General features: G+C 33.6%; 1 protein-coding gene and 2 non-coding genes across 3 annotated transcripts in view; 2 read left to right on the forward strand and 1 right to left on the reverse strand.

Annotated features, from left to right (window-relative positions):
* The window catches only part of LOC130441356 (LIM/homeobox protein Lhx3), a 52,615-nt gene extending 40,962 nt beyond the window's left edge, over positions 1-11,653 (reverse strand). Inside the window, exons 1-2 of the mRNA XM_056774992.1 lie at positions 11,394-11,653; positions 6,651-6,849 (exon numbers count right to left, since the gene is read on the reverse strand). Of these exons, the coding sequence (XP_056630970.1) occupies positions 6,651-6,798 (148 nt within the window). The 5' untranslated portion in view covers positions 6,799-6,849; positions 11,394-11,653. The remainder of the gene's footprint in view (positions 1-6,650; positions 6,850-11,393) is intronic.
* On the forward strand, positions 1,038-1,110 carry Trnaa-agc (transfer RNA alanine (anticodon AGC)). Its single transcript has one exon. It is a non-coding gene; the product is annotated as a tRNA-Ala (tRNA).
* Trnaa-agc (transfer RNA alanine (anticodon AGC)) lies at positions 2,128-2,200 on the forward strand. The gene has a single exon. It is a non-coding gene; the product is annotated as a tRNA-Ala (tRNA).
* Positions 11,654-20,761: the final 9,108 nt, after the last annotated feature.

Genomic DNA, 20,761 nt, shown 5'->3' on the forward strand with positions numbered 1-20,761 from the left:
TCCCATCTATCGTTTATATCTTGTACTAATATAGGGAGTGAACCAAAGAGACTTTTTGCTTTTATGATATTTCAAGTAAGCATGCACCGGATCTGGATTTTGCACTTCACCCTCTTGTATGAAACTACCCGTCTAAACGTACACCCTTGTGGTCTATTGAATAAACTGCGAGTTGAGTGTTTGTTTTGAATTTATTTATTTTACCCAATCAAAGTTATCTTTGTTTGGGGGTTTGGTTTATTACATTGTTTGCTGATTAAAATTTATGCTGTTCATAATTCAATTTCGTAAGCAGAACAAATAAACTTTTCCTTTGTTAAGTTGGCCACTTTATCGGTAGTCAACGAAATCGTAATACGACGTTTCAACATTTTTTCTTTAAAATGCGTTAACTATTTTTTTTAAGTACCAAATATTGAAAACAGAGGGTTGACACCACAACTGAAATCTTTTATTACTCGTATAAATAAAATAACGGATAGTAGAGAAAAATAAAAAACATATTAAAACGAAAAAGAAGTAGAAAAAAAATGGACTAACGACGAAAATGAAGGGTTGACAATAATTTGTGATAAATAGGAAGAAACTACAAATTAAATAACACTAGAAAGACGTACGAATATTGACAAAATACGGGAAAATACCAACAGAAAGAACAAATAAGGAAAATCAATTTAAAAATTGTCCTGTAAACTAAAAAAAAAAAAACGAAAAGAGACATAAATACGAATAATGATATGCAAATTGGGCAATGAGAATCAATGATGAAGCCAAGATAAACAAAAATACCTAAGCGGGGGAATAAAGTAAAACAATCATAGAAATAAAAAGATAAGAAAAATCACAAAACAACAATCGATAAAAGAAAAATACAGAGCAAACAGTGAAATTAGAATAAATTTACAGAATTGGAACAAACGAAAGTTATGAGTGCAGGAAAATAAGAAGAAATAAAAAAAAATTCGAATATTTAATGATTTTCAATTATATATTGTTAGTTGTATACTTATAGTACATATGGAGTGCATGATTATATAGGGGGCGTAGCTCAGATGGTAGAGCGCTCGCTTAGCATGCGAGAGGTACCGGGATCGATGCCCGGCGCCTCCAGTTTATTTTTTTTTAAATTTTTTTTTAGTTTATAGTAAATAGTAAACTTAATTTCAATTAAGACATACAAATATCAAAAGTATCGATTTATAACTTTAGGACTGATAAATCTATGGAAAGCTTTCGATTTTTGGTAATTTTCCTTAGTGGGCTGGTGTTCCTGAATAAGATTTTCGTTTTGACAGCTGACTGGTCGATATATTCTTCGGTCATGTATGAGGTTATTTCAATTTTAAGATATTTACAATGAAATCTAATAAGTTTATAGAAAAAGTAAATTTATTCATGAAATATTGATAAAACATACAAATCTTCAGTGAAAAAATGGCGGTAGAAGTCCCACAAATCTGGTGGTGTAAATTGGAATTATTCACCCGACAAATTATTTACAGAACGAACTGTCAAACATAAATCAGTGCTACCAACCGACCACCTACGTTAATGTGTAGTTTCCCTAATGAATATTTTTAAAAATTTTTCTATAAATAAATAGTATGTATACAAGCTAAAACAGAGAAATAGTATGAAATAATCATAATAGAAGGCTATTCGACATTCATTTCCCGAATTTGGAACTTTTCTTGAAATTAAAAGCCTTCTGTTACTTATATTTTAATATACTAGACACAATAATTCATGGGGTAAAATTTAGCAGTTCTTTTGGGGTACCTCCACTTCGTAAAATCAGTTTCCTAAATAGATTAAGTGTATCAGCTCTAACCATTTCGATGTCTTCGGCCTCTGAAGATGATAACTTGGTTGTCGAAACGCGCTTTAGACAGTGTAATCGTGAGTGTTGGTGTAGTAGTGGTGTAAACAGTGTATACAGTAAATTTTAATGTTACTTTTCATTCAAATGCACTAGATTTGAAGAATGAGTTAGAACATAGTCATGAAAGACAATCACCAAAGTTATGGCACGTAATCTTTTCGATATTTTTGACATGTTTTATTAGTATTGGCGATCCAATTTAAATATCCCCAGCTACTTTTCATTTATAAACACGATAATAAACAGGGGGCGTAGCTCAGATGGTAGAGCGCTCGCTTAGCATGCGAGAGGTACCGGGATCGATGCCCGGCGCCTCCAAAAATTTTTTTTCAGCAACCGATTAAAATACATGTAAAAGTTGAAGAGTGAATGAATTTATTTCAAAAATGAGTATTCTATATTGGAAATATGGTATAGACCAGTAGGTACAGGCAAACGTGCTACAATTTGTAATTTTTAAGAACTTTTAAGTATCATTTAACAACAAAGAGCCCAAAACCCACTAAAAATAACAATAGAACCAAAACACTGAAGAAAAAAGTGATTGTGGTCCATCATCTCATCTCATTATGGTCCTTGGTCCCCAATCCGACATTGGATTGCAGTTACAAAGGACGAATTTGCCGATATATTAAACGCAAACAATATAGAGTCATAAAAAATATTCCAAAAGACCTTGTTCTGCTATATCTGTTATCCTTACGGATCGGGTAATTTCTCTTCTTATATTTTCATCACCTACAGTCCATTAACTGATCATTATTTATCCTGAGATCTGATACGCCTGCGAAAGTTGTTAACCACCACTTATATATCTCGCTCTCGGAAAAAAAAATATAAACCAAACAAAACATTATCATATTAAAACCCCATCTAGATAGTATCCGTTGAGATGTGTATCCTATGTCAATGTCCATAATTACACATCGGCGACGAGGCTAAAAGAATAACCACGTTTTGACGGCACGTGCACGGTGGGCCAACACGTGACTTAGTACTACGGTTACGGGGTGGATAGACTCGCGACTGTTGCCATCAGTTCACATGGGAAATCTGTTACATTTTCTGAGACTTAATCTGACGATGCCCGGCCCTATGCTTTGGGTTTCGGTAATTAGATTAGAATCGATGTTCGTTTGTTAGAAAATTAGTGACTCGAGTTGGCAGTGAGAGTTGGAATTTGACTCGGATTAATGGGGGATGTGGGACTAGGAAATTATTTATTTATCATTGAAACTCTGATTTTTCCGGTCAGTTTAACTACTCGATTTTAGATCCACGTCCAAATGAGTAAGATAAATGCGTGATTCGTAATTATTAAATTTCATCTAGTTATACAACTTTTTTTTTATTTGCAATCTGTAAAATTTACAACGAGCAAATGGTCCGAAGCAATACATAAATTATCTTGTAGGAAGGTTGTCCAGTGGCAATTTCCTTTCATTTAGAAAAAAAAAATAGTTTGATCGAGGGAATACTACACAACACATCACTAAGACACTAGAATATGTCAAGCATATCATACGGAAGATGTCTTCTAAATCTTTCTTGAAGAAGTAAGATATTTCTTCTTCAACTGACTTAATTTGAAGGTGCTTTTCATTGAAATCCTTCCAGAACTGCTATATTTAAGTTTAATGCAGTGCCCCACTGTGACTTATCGACCAGAACCGTTTGCGTTGCTCTAAAATTGTCTATGACGACTCGTCAGGTATTCTCCGGGATGGTTGCCATTTTGTAATATGCAATTCGATTAGTTGTAGATTTGATACAATCCGATTGGAGAAGTATATAGAGGCTCAATCGGGACTGCGTGGAGGCCAACTTAAGTCACCTCTCTTGGGGATCAATTTGCCAGTAAAAATTCCACGAACTCGTGGCATAAATTTATTGGACGGATTTCTTTGGTTAAAACAATTTTTGCAGTTCACGAAGAAGTCGCCCAACATCCGCACATAACGCTCTGAATTTCCTTTCGTGTCACCTTGCACAAACGGTCACTTTAGGTGATTGTAGGAGTTTTTTATGTTTGTGTTTTGATTTGGTTGCACTTCAGTAGCGGCAATTTTGCTTGTTGACTTGTCCAGCAAGCGTTGGAAAGCGCCCAATCATCTGATTTAAGAAGTCAAGCCTCTTACCAGCATCTTAACGTTGCAATTCTCGAACCAACTGATTTAAATCTGGTATAAGTGCACATTGGGGCAAGAAAAAGTTATTATTTTTTAATGATTATTCTTCGGGATGGCATTGTCTTTATTGGAATCCCATAATTTGTTATAATAATTAATTTCACTCTTTATTTTCAGCAAATTTGGCTTAGGTCACAGGATTTTTAGACACAAGGAATATTTCCTAGTTAAAGATCGTGAATCTAATGTCCAAATGTTCCAAGTAATGATGATCTATGCAGATTTCCGAATAGACAAATCAGGCTCGTCACGAACAGACCGAGCAATTTTTTACAGTCGCCGAATTACCCTTATTCTAAAACCGTCGCCGGTACTGCAGTTTTCCTGAACCACCACGAATTTAACTCCACTTTTGATTGGGTAGGAAAATGTGACAACAAATTTTGTGTTCACAGTACTTAAAAATGATTACCAGAGTTTTTAAGAACAGGTTGATTGATGTAAGTTTTAACGTTAGCCGAAAGATATTTCAATCAACAAAATAGAAAGTTCCTACTCAAAATTGATATCAAAATAAAGCCACTTTGTATATTTTGAGATACCAAAAAACTAGAGGAGCTAAAGGTGCTGAAGTCATAAAAATTCATCAAGGTATCATCATAAAGTTTTTCGAAATAGAAATTGAGAAAAACTACAGATATACTCACTAGAATCTGTTAGGTGAGTTAGTACCTGGAGATCATCGGAAAAACTTGCAGGTAAAGACTCAAGCACCTCCTCTGTGAGTTCGAGATTTTCCATTCACAAAGTCCACAGTACTAACCACATAGACCCATTTTGGTAGCTCATTTTGAAGAGTCGTTGCTAGTAAACATTTCAGGGTACATGATAGATCAACAGATCAAAGTAAAAACGTCCTCTAGGCACTAATACATCAAAAACATTGCTGAATCAATAACAGACAGAGTTATTAAACCACACAAACTACACAGTTTTAATCCATCGACGCTGTAGATATTACCAAGGAAAAACAATCGAGTTTAAAAATTCATCTGATCGAAATTATAAAATCAACCGTTTTACCTCAGTGATTTTAACGCGCTTTCCGTTCTCCTTACTTATTATATAATTAATAAACTTCCAGAGATTTTGCATAATCATTTGATAACATGATAATTAATGAACGTTGAAGCTTTCAACACCTGGTGCATTTGAGGGCGGCGACGAAAAGGGATTAAAAAGGAAGTATGACGTTATTTAAAATATCCTTGATATTTAGAAGATTTAAATTGAATTCAAGGCCACAAACGTCTAATTCTAATACGGCTAACTTCATACTTGTCATTCTCTGTAAGAAGCATCGAAGAAGACTGTAATATTGAATTAGAACAATAAAATGAGACAAAATAAATGGTGATGTTTCTAGATAGAAGACTAACTAATTGGGTATTAAAGTCAGTGAAATGTACTGGCTAATTGGCATAAGCTCAAGATTAAACATTAAAAACAATCTGCTCCTCTATAAAATGATTTTAGAACCCACATAAAACCCATATTGGATTCAATTCTGGGGTACTGCAAGTGATTCTAACGTTGAAATCCTCAAAGGACATTCGGTTAGACATGAAGCCAAGAATAGAAATTTAATTTACCGTGCCAAAATAAGTGCTTAAAAAGATTCAACCCAAACGAACTGTCAGTTATAACTTAAAAGCCATGTTTTCATGAAGACTTTATAAGTTAGTGAAAAAAGAAAATACTTATTGAAAGAATGTACTTCATTGCTGTCTTTAATTAATAAACCAAGTACTCAATGTCTGTGTGAACAATTTTTGATTGTATGTTACATGGTGTAAAAAATACAAAAGTATTCGGAAAGGACTCAAAGTGTAGCCAAAGAGTACGTGCACTTAGATCAAAAAATCCGGCTGATTGTTTCAAAAAATTAGGCTTCCCATAATTAGCATTAAATAAAATATTTTCCTTGGTTTTAACCATGGACAGTAGCGGTTCGCAGTATCATATTGAATTCATGATTTAGCGCAGAATCAATGCTATTAAATAAATAAAAAGATTCGTTAAAATTTGTTTCCTTGTTTATAAAAAAATATTTGTTTTGATCATAATCTAATAAATGTTGGCTGGACGTAAAAAATTACCCTTTTCGACATCGACACATATTAAATAATCAACAGCTTTCGGGATTTCCATTATTCATTTCTGTCTTGTCACTTCCACGCATTTTTTCAGCCACCGGTCACGGAACACCCCTTAGAATTTCTATTCAAATTAATCGCGTTCATTGTGATACCGGAAACACAGATTCACCGTAATATCCAAGACATTGTTTTTACCGGAAACACATGGGGTTTGGTGGTGTCAACAGTTGGGCTCTTGAAGGGGTTGCTGGGATTCCCCGACTATTAACAGTTGCCGCCTCGCGGCGCTCGGTCCACGTGCCGGACATTGTTTATTTCCGGTAGAGTTTAGGGGGTGATAATGGAGTCGCTTGTTACTAAATATCGTTTTGTTCAATACGAAACTCAAAATAAAAGAAAAATTGATAATTATCTTTAATCGAAATTTATTTTCAATTGAATTTGTCGTACAATTAAACTCCATTAGATTAGTTTCCTTACCTTCAAGCGCTTTATTTCTTGCTAATAAGGCCAGAAGAACGTCTGAATTTGGAGGTCCGTCCATGGAATGAGGTGGCATCATGGATTGCGTAACGGGTGGTAAGCCCTGGATGTGCGGTAAAGTCCTGGATTGATCCAAAATGGACATATTAATCACTGCTCCCGATTATAACGGGATTGCTATTCCTGCTATCGCTACCTGTGACAAAGCAAAAGGATTTTTTAATTAACTTTCGGCTATGAGTTCATGAAATTACAACATCTGGTAGCAGGAAAAATCGATATAAAAAACGTTTTCGAAATGAATCGCATTAAATAGGCATTCAGTGTTGAAAGAAATAGCTCTAGCTTTCGAAGAACAATTCGTGGTTTCTCTAAGATTTACTAGTTTGACACAGAGCTCAGTATTCTGTTTCCATCATAAACATTTGAGGAAAAAGTTGAAAACTATCACGTCGATAAAGCAAAGTTATCAAGTAAGAGGTTTATTAAGGAGGAAATAAATATTGGGGAAAGCAGGTGATAAAACCGATGAAGAAGAAAATAACCAAGAAGTGACACCGAATGAAACATTGAAGAAGTTTTTAGACCAACTCTAGAAGAGGATGGAAGTACTGAAAAAATAGTCGATGAAATACTAATCATCATCATCATCATTTAGTCTTATCTCGTCCACTGCTGGACATAGGCCTCCTCCAAATACTTCCAGTTTTCTCTGCTCTGAGCGGCTGCTAATAAAGCTTTTGACAAATATATTAACAGAGTTATTCTTAACTTGAAAATTAAACAGTTACTATCACTAGAAATCTGTTTATCGAGGCGCTACCGTCTCTAAAGGGTAAATCAGGGCCCCTGACCTTGCAAGGCTTGACTTTCGATAGGTACAACACATTTATATCTTTGGAAATGCACGCTTAACCTTCCCACCTTGATCAATCTTCATAATTCTTCCTAGTCTCTAGTAAAGGAGTAGAAGATTTTATTTATTAAGTACCGAATCGTCCTTATATCAAGAAGAGAAGATTTTTTGAAAAATTTTAGATTTGTTAATCGCAGAGAGTTTTGACAGGAGCAGGAACTTATTTTGAACGATTTTGAGAACTGCTAAATTAAAAAACTTATTTTCAAACCTAAACCTGAGAGAACAAGAAATAGAAAGTTAATACGGACATTTGTATCATTCCTCAACTTTTTAAATACCAGGAATGAACAAATACATTTTTGCTTAACACTCGGAATTTCCGTGAGGACAATTTCTGATTGTTAAACCAATATAACTACATCAATGAAAGATGATGGGTTTTTGATGATAAATAAAAACAAAAAAGAAAATATTTAAGATTACGAGAGGAGAATCAAATTATGATGGGCTTTCTGAAGGGCATGTCTTAGCTTGAAAGACATAAAACCTGACTATTTAGTCTATAGTCTCAGTCTGATCCCAAGAAAAGGACGAAAGTGATATGCGAAGAAGAAGAAGAATGAAGAAGACAAAATCAGACATACTTCGAAAAACTATTGGAATACCAAAATAACAACTTTGAAAAGTCCAAGCAGCAGTAATGCAAATGAAAAGTGGAAGAAAGTAAGATGAAAATTTCTCAAACTCAAAGAAAGACTATTTAGAGCTTTTTCTCAAAATTATTCACAAATTATGTGAGAGCTGAATATCCCCCAACCACTTCTGATTTATAAATGCTTTTGGTACGAAGAAAGCTTTGTTCTTGGTACAAGTTCTTATATAAATACACAGAGACGTAATTTGCGATAGATTTTCGTGTTTAATGGACTATGAAAAGGCATTCGATCGAATCAAGCATGGAAAAATGATGATGATACTCGAAGAAACCGGAATGATCGCTAAGAACCTGTGAATAATTGGAAAATTCTACTGGAATCTATCCGCAAACCTTAGAATTGAATGACAACATACAGAAACGAAACAAACACTCAAGATTCCTTGCAAAGCCTGGATAACTAGTGAAGAAGTTCTAGAAGAATGTAAAACAAAACGAGAAGTAATTATAACCATAAAAACTTGCATATACAGTGAAAATATTTGGGAAAAGAGATCTAAGAAGAAGTCGAATAACCTGGCTAAAGACATTCAGAATCTGGTTCTCTCCTTAACTCTTTCGCGTTGCTGTTGACATGAAGTTCGACAATATTCGTTACGGATAGACATGAAGAATGTATATCGTATAAAAGTTTCATTTAAAACATTAATTGTATAGAAATAGAATACGTACTCCAAGTGCACTAACAACAAATAATTTCCACTTACACAAAGTCAATTTAAATAACAAAAATTCACTTAGGAAAAACTTATATTAGAAAAAAAGAAGCGGAATCTCGAGTAGTATTATTTATTAGATTATAATCCGAACTAGTTTGAATCTAAATAGCATTTTTATTATATTGAGTTATCTGCTTTTATTAAACGCGTTCCGCTATCTCAAATAAAAATACGGGCGACAGAAATTTTTTATTGTTCTAGTAAATAGTAACTAATCTTTGTTTGCATTGAAGCAGTGTTCTATTTCAAATATCTATATATATATTATGTACATTCACATGCGAAAAACATGTTTAAATTGTTAGGAAAGTTCTCAAAATACATTATTTATTCTTTGTACGTATTAGAGTCGTACAATTATTCATCGCCGATAATTATCTCCTTCTAATGTTCATTTTCGTCATTACAATTTCTTATTGGAACGTTATTCATCACAAATGAGAATGTTGCACACAACATGGACGAGAAAATGAGGATGATGTACAAAGATTTCGCTTGACAAGCACGGAAATATTCTGGGGGACCATATGAATCAAATAGAAAAAAAATCGAGTAAAATCTTTGAAGGAGTGAGTTGTTTTAAAAAATTATTACCTTGGCAGTTATTTAGGATGGTTATGGGAAACAAATTAAATATTTTTCCCACGTTTGTAGAAGCATATACACCAAAACTAAGTTTGTCTACATTTCAATTTATTCCTTATGTAAATACCACCTATAAGTATTCTTAATGAATAATTACGATTTATGATAATTATTTTCAGAATGTCGACATTTTTGATATTTTCAGATTGTCTTGGTGGAAGTTACTGATTGTTAATCATTCATAAGCCGCCCCTGACCTTCAGATGGTAGTTTAGAATTATTTATTCCGTCATACACACTACGTAATCATCCTTTAAAACTTCATAATGCTCGAATGTATAATTTAGAAAATATATTTAAATATAAGTTCTGTTTCCGCAATGAGGGGTCGTATAAGAAATTTTGTTTTTTATCTCATCTATTTTTATATTCTATTTCTATATTTTCTGTTGTTTATTTTTTTATTATTATGTTGTTGTATTAGTATTTAATGAGAATTTGGCAATATGGCAATCTGTAAAGTATTTTTCAGAATAAGAATCCATTTTTTGAAAATATCTCATTTCCTATGGGTTTTACGTTATTTTTATTCATTACCAATATTGTAGAGCATTAAATTTTCTACAACTTTTGTCTAATAATTTTTTTCATACGTTGAATCGTTTCTGAGATATAGGGCACAGCGCGCGCGTTCCTACTGGCTATAAATAGAAAGGTCCGTACGATATAATGCCAGGTATAATTCTTAACGTTATGAAGGAATTTCAAAGTTTAAAGATTTTAAACGAGATGTACCAAATTATTTTCCACCTAAAATGTAATTAGCATAAACGAGAATACAATAAAAATGTAATTAAAGTATGTCCCTTGATTGTTCAATGACAGAAATAAAATACAAGTATTTTTGAATTCATATTTAAGTTCATTACTGAAAAAAATATTGAAAAACAATGTTATTGTTGATAAAAAATGAAAATTATTTATAATTATATATTTAGCAATAATTTATAAACTTTATTTTGATTATTTTGATCGGGACTACCAGTTGATTCCAAACGGGATTTTAACCGCGCGCGCTCTGCCCTATATCTCAGAAACGATTCACCGAATTAAAAAATCTTTGATACAAAAATTGTAGAGAATTTAATGATCTACATTATTGATCATAAATACAAATAGAGAAAAACTGATAGGAAACGAGTTATTTGCAAAAAATGTGCAAAAAATCGTTATTTTTTACTTTTGACCCCCGATTTTTAAAGATATGAAGAAAGTTACTTAAAAGGTCGTACGATGTGGCTTTAGAAGTAGAAAAACCCAATAATTACAATTAGACAATTAATTAACGAAGACTGTTTATAATTTATAGATTTGGAGAATGCATCTGATCAAATAAAGATATTTAAGATATTTATAAACCGTGAGATATATCAAAAGACAATGAAAATGCTACAAGTAAGCAGCGATCCCCCTACTTTTTCCAATAGTAATAAATAAGGTAATAAAAACAGCAAATAACTAGATAAAACGAATTTGATAATCTGTGATGATTTTCCCATTGTTATCTGAGAATTTTCATTTGTAATTGGTGTTATACACTGTGAATATTAATTTGATTACTTGTCCTGGAAACCCCTTTTCAATATCTAATAGTTTCAAAAATAAATATTTTTCTTTGTGTCAGTTAAATAAAATATGAAGGAACTAAAAATGTGAGTGTTAATTTTCATTATTTCACATTGTAGATTTTAAAGTTTGGTAAAATTGACAAAATTTCAATAAACATATTTTTCAATTGATTTCAAATCTCCTTCGTATAACTATATTTTTATCAATTGACATGCAGAAATAATTAAAATTACCTATTTCGTCCGAACATTCCCGACAACAAAGAAAAATTTATCACAGACAATTTGAAAAAATAATAAAATCACGGCGATCTCATAAGACGAATCTCTCACTGAATCCCACTTCTGAAAATCCGTAAATCTTTCCGGATACGTATGTTTCATGTAGGTGATATTTTTCAATTTGTGCTCTAACTTAACTTGGTCTGTCGGATTAATTTCACTAAGTGTTCAAGGAGAGCTAAACCGAGATTCACTGCTTCACCAAAGACACTGTATAATCTACCCCTCCAGAGGACTCTCTCTCTATCGACGCCATTATTAAAATCAGTCTTCATAATAGAGCGTGACGTCACGAGACGACAGGCGTCGGCGCTGTTTCTGGACACTCCTACCAAAAGGAAAAGGACATCGCTCCTGTCAGGGATAAGAATCGTTCGGTGTACACCAATCGGACATTTTTTTTTTTCATTTCTTTTCTCGATATTAACTACACTTTTGTATGGATTTTTATTTTGTTGAACTGTGATTTACTTTGTTTTTATTATCCATTATAATAAATACAGAAAGAGTTTAAGATACACTCATATTTTTTCGGAAAAATCATAATCTAGACATTTTTAATGATTCCTGAAAATTTTTGACTGGAATAGTCGTAGGATGTTCCAAAAGATGGTTCAAACACAAATTTTCCAATTTTGCTTTTCGTCGTTTTTAGAAATGTTTCCCTGAGTAGTTGATATCAATTTTGGACATTATACATACTTCAAGTAATCAGAATAATTAGTATTATATATCACGAACTATATTTAACTTCTTTGAGATCATAAAGAAAAAAATTTGATGATAATTTCTTGAATTGAGTACCATTTTATGTAATATGATGTGCAACTTCAAGTTCAAAAGATGCTCGACATGTCAAGTGTCCTGCAGCGAAAAAAATCCTCCTAGTCGGGGGAGGACTGTACACAAAGTTTTTCACGTACTCTCGAAAAAAAAAAAAAATTAGATCTGCGAATCTGGGTGGCCAACTGCATATATCTATTTAGGAATTTTAATACAAATATTCGACGTATATGGTTTGATATTTGAAGAAAGAGATTTTAAAACAACATCCATTGAAGTGACCGTTGCAAATATAGAAATTTATTATATGATTTTCCACAATCCCACCATACACATTTATGTTCAATTCAGACGAGCTACGGTAACGAAAAAGTGTCATAATAATGAAGAGTATGATCATTAGATTATTATCATGGAAAGAAGATTTATCTTTGACTAATATAACACAGAAAAAATCTTTTTTCTTTTCGATTTTATCAAAGACCCATAAGCAAGAGTATAAATAGTGAAGCAACCGAATTTGATCGGATTTGTACTTTCTAACAATTCCAAGAACACTGGATTCACTTAAACTTGTATGACTGGCAATTTTTCTGCTGTTTGTGTTTAGTCAACAACATCTGGCTACAAAGTGAACGTTTTCAGTGAATTTGTAAACATTGATCATCGTTTTATTTGAAAGGCATTCGCGCAAACTCAAATGAACGCCTAACAAGATTCTACTCTGGATGAAACTGCTTTTTCGAAGCTGCACGACCTGCAAAAACCAGCAACGTAGTGGTCGATCAAATGAGGTGACGACTCCAGAAGAAAATCTATAAAGTGGTACTGGATGATCGTCGACTGTAGGTGCTCGAGGTAGGTATTTGAAAAAGTGCGGCACATCTCAAATTAACTCAAAATTTGGACATGAGAAAATCGCGTTTGCTCACAATGAAATAAAAACGTCGTGAAGATGTTTCCATCTAGTGTTTGGTAATGTTTCTCAGAAATAAATCCGAATTTTTGCGTTGTTTCATAACCATAAACGTTGAGCCAGGTACTTCTGGAACCATCTTCGTAAACTCAATAATCTTTTAACTAACCTAACAGGCACAAAACATTTTTCGATTACCAAAATTTCTGTTTCGAAAATACTTGTTGTATTAGCAGAGTATTTAATTGTATCTGCCGTTTTGGAGCCATTCTTGTACCATTCGATAGCAGCTTAGTTTTGAATTTTTTTTTGATTTTTTTTGTATTAAATGAAATCATCTCGAATTTTGAGATTTATTTTGAGCATATTGGATGTATAAGGGAGAATTTATTAAATAATCAATGAATAATTAAAATTAGAGCACTGTAAATTGCAAAATAATAAGTTGATAAAATAATTGTTGATAAAAATCTGCTGAAATACACATTTTCCTCACATATAAATATCAGTAATAATTATCGATTGTGTTTTTCAACGTTATAGAGGATTTTTCATAGCATGTCGATGTGGCCTGTTGCTATAGCAACGCCGCCCCAGTATTACCAACCACACCCAGTAGCATTAAATACAATCAAGTCTTCCTTTTTCATCTTGTTCCCGTTGGATTCCAAACTATACACAAGGCTCTATTCGCTTTCGAGAATTTTGTAGTGGCTTTTGTTTTTTGCAAAATTTTCATCTTTTATTTTCGAAATACGCGCAACAGGGACTATACAGAATGTAGCATTCAAAGTGAAAACGACTTAATATTAGAATGTTTACACAACATCATTTTGGAACTATTCAAATCCCAACATTTCGAAATGGTTTTATCCTGAATTAAAAAAAATTAGAACATAGACCAGTATTCAACGTGTAAAGCATAAAAAAATTGATTCCTTATTAAAAAATCCATCGAATATTCGTAATAAAATTGATTGTGTGGAAAATGATTTTTTATTTTGTAACTTTTATTCAATTAATTCTTCTTAATCGGATCGTATCTCATCATTAAGTCTTTACAGATGTTAGAATTTGATTCCTCATCATCTTTCCTCTCTCTTTTTTTTTATTTTTTTCTTTTTTCCGTTTTTATCTCATTCCATCTGATCAATCCAAAGTCTTCTGGGTATTCTTCTTTCGATTCTTTTGTTAGTTTAATGAACTCCGCTATTTTCCTAACGAGTCTTTATTGAAAAGACTAAGAAACGCAATTAAAAACACCAGATTGAGAGACAAGTTTGAAGGTTTTTGATAATTTTTAGCCTTAGACATAAATACGTTGAATTCGTCACTGTAAGCAATCAATCAATTCTGCAAGGTTCAATTTGGAAACAAATGCTATTCGTATGTGGTATTTTGTTTGTTTGAGAAAGAAATAAAACTGTTAACCTGCTTCCAGGTCTTCCTCATATCTATTCAAGAAACGTTTCAGTACTTTCTTGATACATTTGGAGACTATAACTACTGTTTATGATTGCAAATTAGTAATTCCGGACGTTCTTCGTCTTCAACAAGTTTATTTTCACTTTTGAATCAAAAGTGACTATATCATGATCACACAACATTTAATGAGCACCTTTGGTACTTTTTTAACTCGATTAATTCAAGTGTCACGACAGATAAAACAATCAAATCTTAGTAAAGCCTGAGGGACTTCAAACTTGTTCTTGAACACATGAGAGAATTGAGATAGTTAGCATAAAAAATTACTACTATTAAAATTAATTTAGCGTATAGGATTTGAAAGAAGAAGGATATATGATTAACTAGCTACAATTTCCATTCAATTGGAATTATATTTATCGTTTTATCTCTCTAAATACTTCAAATGTGTTTGGGCGAAATTAAATTTCTACATGAACCGCGTTGTATCGTCCGCATATATTCAATTACACCATATCGGAACAAGTATTTGATAAACAACGAATAAATCAAACAGTAGGAGATCGTGGTACGCCCGCGGATGTCTATGAAGAAACTCCACGTCTCCCCGGTTGCATAACGACCCCACGTTGAGTTTTGAGCTCGCACCCTCGCTAAACAACCACCCGGACGGTGCAATAAATATTAATTCGCTTTTTTATGGTGTTTCGTTTTTATGTGTTAATTTGGCATTTGTATTATGACATATTGAGCGTCGTAAATATATTCGGTAAACAATAAAGAAGATGGTATAGTTTTATAAGAACATCTGTTTCGAAAATTATAAACTTCAATTGAAATTTGGGTTTGTGAACCTCGTAAATTATATAGGTGTAATTATTAACTTTTGTTTTTAGAAGGATAAAATAATATAGTGTAGAAGTTGAAACAGAATTTGTAAAAATAAATATACCATAATTCGAAACCGCTTTCATGGAAAATTAATGAGTAATAATTAGTTTTTCCTGCAGCTTAATACATCGCTAACATTACACATTGCTCATACCACGGGGTTGTAATTTAATTAATGTCTTTTATTCCCCTCGAAACGTCGAGAGATGTTTGACTAAAGGAATTAGAAAACAGAGCAGCCGACCGCAATAGTCGCGCCCTTTTCCCTTTCAATACTTTCCTACTTAATTATTGAAAATTATGAATGTCCTTCGGGCGTTTATTCTTCATAGACCTCTGCACTTCTTATTTGCCCACCTCGAAGCATTCATTACATTCAAAACGAATGAAATCCGTCGAGAATATAAGAAAAATTTCAAAGTATTTTCAGAAAGTTGTAATTACATTTTTAAATAGTTAATTCAATGTATAATAAACTTTAATCCGTTGTCAATTTCACACCTTCATAAGAAAACCTAAAATGATAGAGTATTCTGAATGGTGTTCAGGTTAGGATTACCACAACAGACAATTGCGACAATAATGCTGAAAGAAGAAAAAGAAGAATGGAGAAGAAGAAGAGGATATCTAAGGAAAAAATGACTACAAGTCAAATCAAAAGGAATTTAGATGAAGTGGGAACGATTTAATGCAGATAATTCGCAAAGAATCGATGGAACAGTGAATAAGATTGAAGCCAACGGTCTAGAAGACTTGTAGAGATGAATTTAAGGTTATTAACTTTATATATTTATAGTAAATTAGAAAGAAAACCATATTTGAAGCTAGATTGACAAATGACAAGAGTTCAGCTCTCCAAATCAGTTATATCTGTACATTCACAATAGAAGATTGAAACGATTAACTAGAATGATCTATTCGAACGTGAATGACTGATTAAAGACGACATCGATATTTTTCGAAGGTTAGTTTCATAGGAAACATGGAGATTAATATACGATAAACAGGGAAGCTCGTTCGGTTTCGTTTTAATTTTAAAACTTTGCGTTGTAGCTAATATTTTTAACTGAAGCTGTAAAACGAACAAATACACAATATCTATCGTCTATATTCAGAAGCATGAACAAATTTGCTCGTTCCCTCAGGACCTTCGGATGATAAAATAAGCTTGTGGAGGTGCACTCGGCGCGAGAGGAGCTTCGGTGACTTAACAATCAATCACACTGTTCGGGGAGTAAAAAGTCCCTGCGGTGTATGTTGTACGAACTTACGGAAGCGAATGCGGCAATATGGGATGATTAATGAGACCATAGAACATGTCAGTGTTCTTTGATGGTTGAATATTTCCGAGAAATTTGTATACAGGTTAAATTGTTATCGTTTTTTTTTCTTCGCGTTTCTCTGAATAAATGAGAAAGTGTCACTATTCGAATTTATATTTTATAAAAACTTTATTCGAACTATTAGTGTTTAGCTTAAGAGAAGAAGAATGAAAAAAAGTATTTTGAAATCAAATAACTAGAAGGAAAAAATTACAGATGAAATTTGATTAAATTTATGTCATTATCCTAAAAAAAGTTGTACGAAGTCAAAAATTGTATTTCCATTTAATTAAATGAAGAAATTGCAATTTACAAAAACATATGTATGTTATTACATCTTGTTAATTGCATGTTATTGTTAAATATCTGTAGAAGGCTTGTCTAGGATACGATATTTGACATTAAATGAAAGACGTGTACAAAAAATTATTCAAAACTGGATTTATATTAGGAACTCACACTAAGTTTGTTTGAAGATAATAACATAACATAGTTAGAAATAACTATCGCTCTTTTTTCTAAAGGATTCAATTCGTTTCCTCTATGTTTTTGCCCCTATTTTATATATCTAAGGATTTTTTTCCATGTCCCCCCTTCTCTACATCCGTCTATGTTTCTTACGTGTATTTGGCATGTCCACCAGGTTGTTATTCTTTTTATGGGCTCCCAATTCGACCACTTTCGATGAGCTCTTTTTTCTAAAGGAATCAATTCGTTTCCTCTGTGTTTTTGTCCCTATTTTATATATCTAAGGACTTTTTTCCATGTCCCCCCTTCTCTACATCCGTCTATGTTTCTTACGTGTATTTGGCATGTCCACCAGGTTGTTATTCTTTTTATGGGCTCTCAATTCGACCAATTTCGATGAGCTCTTTTTTCTAAAGGAATCAATTCGTTTCCTCTGTGTTTTTGCCTCTATTTTATATATCTAAGGACTTTTTTCCATGTCCCCCCTTCTCTACATCCGTCTATGTTTCTTACGTGTATTTGGCATGTCCACCAGGTTGTTATTCTTTTTATGGGCTCCCAATTCGACCACTTTCGATGAGCTCTTTTTTCTAAAGGAATCAATTCGTTTCCTCTGTGTTTTTGTCCCTATTTTATATATCTAAGGACTTTTTTCCATGTCCACCCCTTCTCTACATCCGTCTATGTTTCTTACGTGTATTTGGCATGTCCACCAGGTTGTTATTCTTTTTATGGGCTCTCAATTCGACCAATTTCGATGAGCTCTTTTTTCTAAAGGATTCAATTCGTTTCCTCTGTGTTTTTGTCCCTATTTTATATATCTAAGGACTTTTTTCCATGTCCGCACCTTCTCTACATCCGTCTATGTTTCTTACGTGTATTTGGCATGTCCACCAGGTTGTTATTCTTTTTATGGGCTCCCAATTCGACCACTTTCGATGAGCTCTTTTTTCTAAAGGAATCAATTCGTTTCCTCTGTGTTTTTGCCTCTATTTTATATATCTAAGGACTTTTTTCCATGTCCCCCCTTCTCTACATCCGTCTATGTTTCTTACGTGTATTTGGCATGTCCACCAGGTTGTTATTCTTTTTATGGGCTCCCAATTCGACCACTTTCGATGAGCTCTTTTTTCTAAAGGAATCAATTCGTTTCCTCTGTGTTTTTGCCTCTATTTTATATATCTAAGGACTTTTTTCCATGTCCGCACCTTCTCTACATCCGTCTATGTTTCTTACGTGTATTTGGCATGTCCACCAGGTTGTTATTCTTTTTATGGGCTCCCAATTCGACCACTTTCGATGAGCTCTTTTTTCTAAAGGAATCAATTCGTTTCCTCTGTGTTTTTGCCTCTATTTTATATATCTAAGGACTTTTTTCCATGTCCCCCCTTTCTCTACATCCGTCTATGTTTCTTACGTGTATTTGGCATGTCCACCAGGTTGTTATTCTTTTTATGGGCTCCCAATTCGACCACTTTCGATGAGCTCTTTTTTCTAAAGGAATCAATTCGTTTCCTCTGTGTTTTTGCCTCTATTTTATATATCTAAGGACTTTTTTCCATGTCCCCCCTTTCTCTACATCCGTCTATGTTTCTTACGTGTATTTGGCATGTCCACCAGGTTGTTATTCTTTTTATGGGCTCCCAATTCGACCACTTTCGATGAGCTCTTTTTTCTAAAGGAATCAATTCGTTTCCTCTGTGTTTTTGCCTCTATTTTATATATCTAAGGACTTTTTTCCATGTCCCCCCTTCTCTACATCCGTCTATGTTTCTTACGTGTATTTGGCATGTCCACCAGGTTGTTATTCTTTTTATGGGCTCCCAATTCGACCACTTTCGATGAGCTCTTTTTTCTAAAGGAATCAATTCGTTTCCTCTGTGTTTTTGTCCCTATTTTATATATCTAAGGACTTTTTTCCATGTCCACCCCTTCTCTACATCCGTCTATGTTTCTTACGTGTATTTGGCATGTCCACCAGGTTGTTATTCTTTTTATGGGCTCTCAATTCGACCAATTTCGATGAGCTCTTTTTTCTAAAGGATTCAATTCGTTTCCTCTGTGTTTTTGTCCCTATTTTATATATCTAAGGACTTTTTTCCATGTCCGCACCTTCTCTACATCCGTCTATGTTTCTTACGTGTATTTGGCATGTCCACCAGGTTGTTATTCTTTTTATGGGCTCCCAATTCGACCACTTTCGATGAGCTCTTTTTTCTAAAGGAATCAATTCGTTTCCTCTGTGTTTTTGCCTCTATTTTATATATCTAAGGACTTTTTTCCATGTCCCCCCTTCTCTACATCCGTCTATGTTTCTTACGTGTATTTGGCATGTCCACCAGGTTGTTATTCTTTTTATGGGCTCCCAATTCGACCACTTTCGATGAGCTCTTTTTTCTAAAGGAATCAATTCGTTTCCTCTGTGTTTTTGCCTCTATTTTATATATCTAAGGACTTTTTTCCATGTCCCCCCTTCTCTACATCCGTCTATGTTTCTTACGTGTATTTGGCATGTCCACCAGGTTGTTATTCTTTTTATGGGCTCCCAATTCGACCACTTTCGATGAGCTCTTTTTTCTAAAGGAATCAATTCGTTTCCTCTGTGTTTTTGCCTCTATTTTATATATCTAAGGACTTTTTTCCATGTCCCCCCTTCTCTACATCCGTCTATGTTTCTTACGTGTATTTGGCATGTCCACCAGGTTGTTATTCTTTTTATGGGCTCCCAATTCGACCACTTTCGATGAGCTCTTTTTTCTAAAGGAATCAATTCGTTTCCTCTGTGTTTTTGTCCCTATTTTATATATCTAAGGACTTTTTTCCATGTCCCCCCTTTCTCTACATCCGTCTATGTTTCTTACGTGTATTTGGCATGTCCACCAGGTTGTTATTCTTTTTATGGGCTCCCAATTCGACCACTTTCGATGAGCTCTTTTTTCTAAAGGAATCAATTCGTTTCCTCTGTGTTTTTGCCTCTATTTTATATATCTAAGGACTTTTTTCCATGTCCGCACCTTCTCTACATCCGTCTATGTTTCTTACGTGTATTTGGCATGTCCACCAGGTTGTTATTCTTTTTATGGGCTCCCAATTCGACCACTTTCGATGAGCTCTTTTTTCTAAAGGAATCAATTCGTTTCCTCTGTGTTTTTGCCTCTATTTTATATATCTAAGGACTTTTTTCCATGTCCCCCCTTTCTCTACATCCGTCTATGTTTCTTACGTGTATTTGGCATGTCCACCAGGTTGTTATTCTTTTTATGGGCTCCCAATTCGACCACTTTCGATGAGCTCTTTTTTCTAAAGGAATCAATTCGTTTCCTCTGTGTTTTTGCCTCTATTTTATATATCTAAGGACTTTTTTCCATGTCCGCACCTTCTCTACATCCGTCTATGTTTCTTACGTGTATTTGGCATGTCCACCAGGTTGTTATTCTTTTTATGGGCTCCCAATTCGACCACTTTCGATGAGCTCTTTTTTCTAAAGGAATCAATTCGTTTCCTCTGTGTTTTTG

This window comes from Diorhabda sublineata, chromosome 3 (genome assembly GCF_026230105.1).
Source record: "Diorhabda sublineata isolate icDioSubl1.1 chromosome 3, icDioSubl1.1, whole genome shotgun sequence".
NCBI lineage: Eukaryota > Metazoa > Arthropoda > Insecta > Coleoptera > Chrysomelidae > Diorhabda > Diorhabda sublineata.